The sequence below is a fragment of the Capsicum annuum genome, chromosome 3, assembly GCF_002878395.1.
Source record: "Capsicum annuum cultivar UCD-10X-F1 chromosome 3, UCD10Xv1.1, whole genome shotgun sequence".
Taxonomy (NCBI): Eukaryota; Viridiplantae; Streptophyta; class Magnoliopsida; order Solanales; family Solanaceae; genus Capsicum; species Capsicum annuum.
The window spans coordinates 23,444,309-23,453,203 of NC_061113.1; the positions used below are offsets into that span (position 1 = coordinate 23,444,309).

Sequence of the window (8,895 nt, forward strand, 5' to 3'; positions counted from 1 at the left end):
AGGCTGAATTTTATGTTTATGGTGTTAATGTTGTGGGGTTATGGTTTAGGGTGAGGAAAAAAACTAAAATACCCCTACGAAACCACTTTCCAGTTGCTAAAATTCTCAGCTGATGACCAAGACTGATAAGCTGTCAGATCTGTAATAGCCCATCAACCAGGTCGTCACCTGGGAGCTAAAATTGATGGGTTTCTATCTAAGTCTGAAGACATGTGCTGATAAGCCGTCAGCTCATGTCGTTACTTAGTTGCCAGACTGACATGCTGGAGTAAAATGGGTATAACTTTTTACTCCGATATCAGATTTGGGCAAAATTGATATCATTGGAAAACTAATTCAATTATATATTTGTTGGTGGGTTATGATCTCAAAAATTCATAGTATAATAAGAGATATACTCATTTGAAGTTGACTATAATAATATCCTTCCTAAGAATTCAATCGGTAAGGAATGTTTTGATCCGTCAGATAGCTGGGAGTTATTTGAAGCTTTAATATACATCTAACTTACTCATAAAACTATAAAAGAACCATGATGTACTATGCATGAGCTTGAAGCATGGCGCTAATATGGGTTTGGATTTTTTTTGGGGTATTACAGTGTAGTACCTAGAACTTGCCTGGTTCAATTAATGTTGTGTTGTAGTTGATGAAATAAGAGGTGATAGCAGGTCTCCTTGTGTTTTTAGTCCACTTAGCCAAAATAATTAACCCCACCAAAAATTATTTTCCATTTTTGAACCCTTCTTTAAGCCTATGTTAATTTTCTTTTCTTCATCACTAATCACTCTAGTTAACTCTCTTTAAGTTGTTAACACTTAGCTCTAGCCCAATAGTGGGCATTGTGAACCTAAACTTAGTCAAAACACCTAAGTTGAGGGTGACTATTGTCAAAGCTATTAGTTGTCTAAGGGAAAGTTGGTTTAGAGCATCCGACCCTGGTCTACTCAAGACATTGTGCACCTTAACAGATTGCATCAACATAAGTTGAGGGTGGCTGATGTTTGTGTATATATAATAATAATTAAAAAAGAGTTGTTATGGTAAAGTGTAAATGAATGAGAAAAAGGTGAATGAGCTAGTTCAGAAATGGCATTAGTATGTAGAACTTGAGGGCAAAGAGAGTTAAATCCTAGTGTTGAGTCACTTTTTCCCAAAAGTCCTTCCTCACCTAACCCCAAAGCTTCATTACAAGATTGACAAAGACCTGCTTGATCTTGGTGAATCAACTATAAGGGAGCGTTAAATGATAAGGGCAAGCCTATAAGTATGTGTACTATGTTTGTAACTTCTTTGATGAGTGCGAGAGTTTTGATTTGTATCCACAAAATAAAATGAGTGGTGGATTTCATTGACTATGAGGGTAACCTGAGTCACACTTAATTATGTTGATCTCTGTAGATTCTTGGATCCATGTTGGTGTATATGTACTGATTTTAAAATAATGCCGGTTATGGACCCTGACATGTTGAGCCATATAATTAGGATGGCAAATGAATGGTTGCGTGAAAACTAGTTCAGCAAGTTGAATGTCTGTCGTTGTATTATTTATATTTGTAATTTGGTGCTGAGCTTCTTGAGGACAAGCAATTATCTTAAGTTGAGGGTGTTGATGTTCCGACTTTTGACGAAATATTTTGCATTTTTTTCTCGGGAAAATTGTGTGTTTTCAAGCAACTAAAGTTGTATTTAATGGTGGATTTGAGTGATTTCAGGTTAAGGAGTTAGCTGAAGCAGAAAACTCAGGAAAACAACAGAAAAAAGTCACTGACGACCCAAATGGCAGATCGTCAGTCATGCGATAGACCGCTGGAAGGACCGTCAGAGTTAAACAGAAGGTTCCAGGTGGAAGACCCATGCGATGGTCCAAGTGGCGGACCGTTAAGCTTGCGGCAGACCGTTAAGCTTGCGGCGGACCGCCAACTTGGCCGTCAGGTTTAAACAGAATGTAGGACTTCAGACGACTTATCGACGGACAGTGCGACGGACCGTCAAGCCATCGATGGTCCGCCAAGGTAGTCGTCAAGATTAAACAGAACTTGACATCCTGCGGCTTTCAGCAAGTCAGATTCCCGACGGGTCGTTAGTTGGACCGTCAACTTGGACACGACATTTTCTGAGTTTAAATTTCAAATCTTCTAAACCTGAGAGCATATAAATACCCAATTAGGGTTTTATTGAGGGATATTCTGAATCTTGGATATAGTTACCTTAGTTTTCCATCTTTGAAACTCTCTGTAATGTAAAAATTGGTGAATCAAGTTGAACTGGTAGATCTAATCATTCCATTGCTATTGAGGATTCAAGGACTGACTCTTGTAACTTTTGTAAGTGAATCCTAAATTTATTTATGAATAATACAAGGATTCTTTCTCTTTCTTCCATGAAGATGAGTGGCTAAGCTCCCATGACTAGGGTTATGAGAGCCTTAATATGAACAACTGATATAGGTTGTGATTCTAATTGAGTTTCTGTAGGTAATCGATATTGCATAAACCTTTCTTCACTCTAATGACTTTTCTTGGTTGCAAACTTGAAAGGTGAGCCCAAGAACATCACTTGTTCGAATAGAAAAGTGCTTGTTGGGAAAAGAAATAGTTTACATGGAATCTAGAGGCCTTAACCTTTAGATTAATGGAAAATGCCTTAGCAAGGATTGGCCTACATGAGAAAATGGCTGAATAATCAATGCATTCTTTAAGTTTGAAAGAATTAAAGGATAAACAATCTATTAAGGTTGAGAAACTAATGGGTAAACAATAGAATTCAGTTACTCTTGTAATTGAAGTTATTGATTGGGACTCAAGAGTGTTTTACAATCTTAACTGTTTAAGCATCTTGGTAACCATGACTCTAGTTTGTTTAATACCATTGAATTATGAATTGCAGAAAGAACTATTAGTTAGAACAACTCTGTTACAATTATTTAGAATACAATTCATAAACTAAAACCCCTTTTGTTCAAGAACCTTCGATCAACAATCTGATAACAATCACAATACTTAGTGAATATAGTACTCTCTGTGGGATTCGATACCCAACCTAGTTGGATTCTATATTTGACAACGACCGCTTACTCTCTCGAAAGATAGGTGTAATTTGGGCGTATTAGGAGGTGAGACAGCCTTACCTAAATGACAATGTGAGTATTCTTAGACTCCTCTGGGATGAAGTTTGGCTCCCAATGCCTGACTGAAAGAAAATCCTCTGTAATAAACCAAGGTCCTCCATGAAGGGTCATTTGCATGTTTTCTGGGTTTGTGAATTTCGCAATATAGTAGTCATTCCCCAGGTCCACTAGTATGAGCGGCTCAAATAGTTTCCGTAAATCCACAAGCTTTGTTTTCAAGTAGCCGTGGGCAAGCTTCTTTTTAAAGAGCTTAACAATTACGAAGAACCTTCACGGAGCATATATTCTATCTTTGTCTTCGTCACTTAGGATGATTGTGTTATCAGTTTCCTCTGAGATTTGCGGCATTTTGCCATTGTGATGATTTAGGTAGTTACCATTGAGAGAGTACACTTTGTTTAGGAGGACAAACTTGAAGGAGTTGCTTCCTTCTTGTGGTTGTTGATTTGGGTCGTTGAGTGAATCGGCGATTTCGATAGGGTCAGGAGGAGTTGGTGGTAGTGGTGGTGGCTCTGCATCCTGGGGGTCGGCCATGGCAGAGAGTTGTTTTAGATTATTATACTGCTCTTTACTTTTAGATGCATGTTTGTTGAGGCCAGTAACAGTTATGCACCCATTAGTCATGTAGAGATTATTTATAGAGGAAATTATGTACTTATTTTATGTAGGTACGTGGGTGACAATTGGATGATTTGGCCGGTTAAAATGGATTGAGATAACGGATGGGTCAAGATTCAATCTGATTTAGATTTGTTTGGATCAAAACGGGTTATAACTCAATCCGCCCAATTCTAATTAAGTTTTAATTGTTTTATTTATTCATTTATAATTTTTAGTACAAAGTAAAATTATTTTTTTGTTATGACTACATATAACATATTGAATAAAAAAAGTTAAAAATATTTTAACAAGATTTCTCAATAATCAATTCTGATTATGTATCAACTCATTTTTAACGGGGTGAAACGGGTTGGGTTTAAAAGGGTCGATCTAGTAAATGGCGGGTCAATAACTAACCCAAACTGAAACAGATTGGTTGGATTGACGGTTTGGATTTGATTCTGTCACCTCTATGTAGGTATTAGTTATGCATTTGAGTATTAGTTATTCATGTATTACTTATTTCACTTCTTATCTCATATAAAATAATACACAAATTCTCTCATAACTTATACATGTAGCATAGTTATGCGACTTTCTAAATTTCAAACAAAACACCATATTAATTATATACATAAAAACTTACCTCTCAATTAGTTATCAAATATGGTACTCCATTACTTACAACAGTACCTCGACAAACTTTTTATCGTAAAATTAAGGACGTTCCAAGATAAGGTACAACTATTAATACAGAGATATGATCAATAGAACCTGATTGAATCCAGACTTGAGATAACGATGCTCATTCTTAACCAGTTCTGAAAAATTACACAGAACTTACCCTAATTGCAACAAAACTATGTTCTGATTTTTTTATTTTTTTATTTTTTAAAAGAAACCGAATTAAATTTCTTAACATTTTAAAAATGTGTAATAGAACTCTTTGAAGGTACCAAGTGTAACTGAACTGTAATAGGAGGGTGTTTACAGTAATTTGGCATAATTTTGTCTCCTCAACAGTTCAGACTTGTGAACCAAACAGAAAGCTATCTCATACCTTCCAAACTGAAGTCTTTCAGCTTCTTGAGTGTTCTGTGTGTCTATTCTTTGGTGGGTGTTCTTTATTTTTGCTTTCTTGGAACAAATTTTCCCAAAGAACGCTCATTTATACGTTTTTGGGTCTATCCCAATTCCCCTTAATAATGAATTTTGGAAGTGTCATTTGTACATTCTTGATTTTTGGTGGTCCAATATATATAAGAGTAAATTGTTAGTCCTGTTAACATATATGGATTGAGTCTGAGCTCATGAACTGAAAGAGGCAGCGTGGTTCACATCAGCTTACTGAATTAGAATGGGTTAGTGGTCTGCTTATATGACTTTGAGCAGTCCTCACATTATGAACTAGCTTTCGGGGTTGGCTTAAGCCTGTGTACCATATCTTTACATGTATCAAAACCAAGTCTATCCCCATTTGGGCTTCGGTCCACGCTCTAATTGGGCCTGGGCATGAAGGGGTGTTTGTTAGAGTCCCACCAGCGAGCTAGTTTTTGGGGTTGAGTTAGAGCCATGTGCCGTATCTTTACATATTAATTAGCTATTTTCTTTCTTGTTGATGAGATAATTAGCTAATGATTCTGACTTGTTTCTTATTTGTGAAGGTTTCTTCTGATGTTTATGGGGTAGCTTGAGTTAGGATGGCTTTCTTCATTCCGATGAATGTAGGTCCATTTGTCATTTCCTGCTCTAGTAAGAAGATTCAAGGCACTGATGAATGTAAGATTTTCATGTTTGATGTCTTTATACAAATCGAAAGAGCATTGTGAAGATGAAAATTTAATGTAGAATTGTTGAACTGTCTGAGTTCACCAAATTCTTATTATATAAGGCACGTCGTACTTGTGACTACTTGTGGGGTTACACTTGGTATGTTGTTGTCGTTATTGTTGCTGATGAGTTGTACTTGTGACTACTTATGTGGGATTACAGGGGGTATAGTCTTGTTGTTGATGATGATGATGTCTTACTTGTGACTATATAACTAGGATCCCCTTTACACATATTGTGTTTCTTTTTTCTGGTTAGTGTATGACCATACTATTGTACAGCGTACTATAACATATCACCAAGATACTTTTGTTTTCTTCTAGTGCTAAACAAATTAAGTTTTATAATCTGAACTGAGATGGGCTTACATCGAGATACATGGATCGTAATGATACATATAGAGGGACAAAGTCCTAGGATTGTTTTGTGAGTGAGGCACTGGAGAAAAAGTTGACTTTGAAAGATATAGGATAAGAAAAATGAAGGAAGAAAACTTTGACAAGATTACTGGGACTTTTGTTATGTCAACATGCTGTCCAAAAATATTAACTATGTTATTGCCTACAGCTTGAAAGTCAAAAGGCAGCGCTAACCGGGGATTCTTATGTATCCAATGGACCTAATTGCGTCTCAGCTTCACTTTTAAGTTTTACTTGTCCCTTCCGATTTCAATCATCACGAGGCTGTTTCAATGTCCAGTTTGATCTTTTTTCTTCTTTTTTCTTATCTTGTATTGTGTCCTTGACATCTATAGACCTCTCATCTCATGAGTACTACATTGTCCACACAATATTTTGATTGAAATGTTCCTGATTGTGGAGAGTTTTCTTTTCTTGATTGCGATTCTTTTCAAAATAACAGATAAACTACAACCAAGGAGGTCTGGCATATTATCATCTAAAGAAGAAGCAACTCGGCGCCAGCTTCTTGCAGTAGGTTTTGCCAGTCCTTTGGTTTCGCTTTTAACATACAGCTACAACTTAACGGTGCTACCAGCTCAGGCAGAGGATCAAGAGATTCAAGACAAGGATGAAAGTGTGGTTGGGGCTATTAAGTCCTTGTTTGATCCAAATGAGACAACAAAGTCAGGGAAAATCTTACCAAAGGCGTACTTGCAATCTGCAAGAGAGGTGGTGAAGACTTTGCGTGAATCACTAAATGAAGACCCAAAAGACATGTCTAAGTTTCGACGAACAGCTGATGCAGCAAAGGAATCCATCAGGGAATACTTGGGTGGATGGAGAGGACAAAAATCAGTAGTCAATGAGGTAATCCTCTTTCAACAAACAAAATCTGGATTGCACTGTAGCTCATTGAAAAGTTCAGTACTTGCACAATGTGGTGGATTCGTCGTTTAGATGACATTTGAAAGATTATTTCTGGTTTCTTGAACTCCTTTTAGGGCCCAGGCGCTATATGTAATTACCTTGCCTACTGTCAGTAAAAATGAGGTTATTTCTTCTCAAACATCTACCTATACAAATTTTAAACTGTGTTGTTTGTTAAATGGTTCATGGACTTATTTGGCTAGGAGAGCTAGAATAGCTGTGTCGTTTCCTCATTTTAGAGTTATTTGTTTGAGGCGCCATAAAAAGTCTAAGTTGTACAATAAGCAGACTCTGCCAGTCCAATTATGCATTTGAGTTCCGCTCTGCTACTAGAGCACAGATTGCAGAAAAGAAGATGGAAGAAAATAAGCCTGTTGATGCACCTCTGCAGTAATTGCTCCCTTCTTTCATACTAACTCATTGGTCATAATGGCTTTAGAGTTTGGGAAAATGTACTATCTTGAAGAAGTTTTAGAAATCTTGGAATATAACCTGATCGATTAGCATAAATACCTTCCTTTCCTGAACCTAAGCTAGACGCTAGTCATTCTGAAGAACACTTGCCCCCTTCTATTAAGGTTGCTGGCACGAAGTTAGATGGGGCTTCTTCCTTTGAGTCCTGTCATGATCACGCTTGTCTACATCCAGCTGATATATAATTATTGACATGCACTATGCATCAATCTACACTAGCATGCGAAGCAAGAGTTATAGTAGTGGAAGCAGAAATGTTTGACACTGAACCACATCCATGTCTTCCTGAGTTTGTTTCATCTGGTCATTTTTTTGACATAATGCTCAACTTGCAGGAGTCATATGTTATGCTAGAGAAAGCTATCAGATCTTTGGCCAGCTTTTATTCAAAGGCAGGCCCATCTGCTACCCTTCCTGAACAGGTAAAGTCAGAGATCTTAGATGATCTGAATAAAGCAGAAGAAGGATTGTAACAATAGGGTGGAAAGTCACAAGTACATGGCGGAATAGTCGAGGTGCATGCAAGTTGGCTTGGACATAACTGTTAAAACAAAGAGAATAAAAGAATTGTAACGTGTTTCTTGATATTCATAACCAAAGAGGCCAATGTAATGTATTATGATCTTCTGTTGCAGTGTGCTCAATTAGATCTAGTCTGCTTGATAAACATACATATTATCAAACTATCTTTTTTTTTTTTTTTTTTGTTTTTGTATTCTCCTCAATTGAAAGTTCTGATTTGGGTGTAAACATGAATATAACTACTTCCAAAGAACCCTGATATGAAATATATTTTGCAATATGCAACATTAAAGATGAGTAATCCAGTAAACCGTTGCATGGGCCAATTATATGCCGTCTTATCTTGAATTTCTGCAAACGGTCATTTCCACGAGTTAGACCGTGACCTCTTAATTACATGTGACAAGTCTTACTGTTACTCGTAGGCTGTCCTCGCTGAAGTCCCTGTTCTACTAAACCAAAATCACTGTCCACGCATCTGTGACAACACATTCCACACCCCATCATGCGTCGCCAAGCTGACTGCATTTTGTCTCATACTGCAAAATGGCTTAGAAAGTGCTGTTTCCCCCCATTAACAGCATCCGCTGTGAAGCACTCTGATACAAGCATGATCTTGAAGATGAACGTTTTTGAGTATTTTGGATGTAACCTCGGAGGTGTACGAGTTGAAGTGTTAAAAAGGGCTCCAAACCGCCCCTAAAAGCACTCCATGGGTACCTATTTGCCTACTTGGTCATTAAAGGGCCTTTTTGTCATTTTATCTTTTTATTTGTAAAGTACTATAAATAGAACAATATAGGGTTTTAGTTCATTAGTTTTTGTTGAATATTGTTGAAAGAACACATCTCTTGAGAGAGAGGGTCTATAGGCCTAAACTAGGACATGAACAAGTGTGGATTCACTTGTGATTGTGTATTGCTTGGAAACGTTGGTGCTTGAGCGGTGGAATCCCTCTTGTGTCACGTAAGAGTGTGATGTTGCTATTGTAAGTCTTAGGGGTCCTTAGAT

General features: G+C 37.2%; 1 protein-coding gene across 2 annotated transcripts; it reads left to right on the forward strand.

The window, feature by feature from the left end:
• Nucleotides 1–4,680: 4,680 nt before the first annotated feature.
• Nucleotides 4,681–8,065, forward strand: LOC107864101 (photosystem II D1 precursor processing protein PSB27-H2, chloroplastic). 2 transcript variants are annotated; one of them, XM_016710364.2, is made up of 4 exons: nt 4,681–4,843; nt 5,395–5,509; nt 6,422–6,828; nt 7,698–8,065. In XM_016710364.2, the coding sequence occupies exons 2-4, from the start codon at nt 5,431–5,433 to the stop codon at nt 7,833–7,835; spliced, it is 624 nt and encodes a 207-aa protein (XP_016565850.2). In that variant the 5' UTR covers nt 4,681–4,843; nt 5,395–5,430; the 3' UTR covers nt 7,836–8,065. The 2 variants fall into 2 exon arrangements, with proteins under 2 accessions (XP_016565850.2, XP_016565852.2); XM_016710366.2 differs by having other exon boundaries at nt 4,713–5,091.
• The last annotated feature ends 830 nt before the right edge of the window (nt 8,066–8,895 follow it).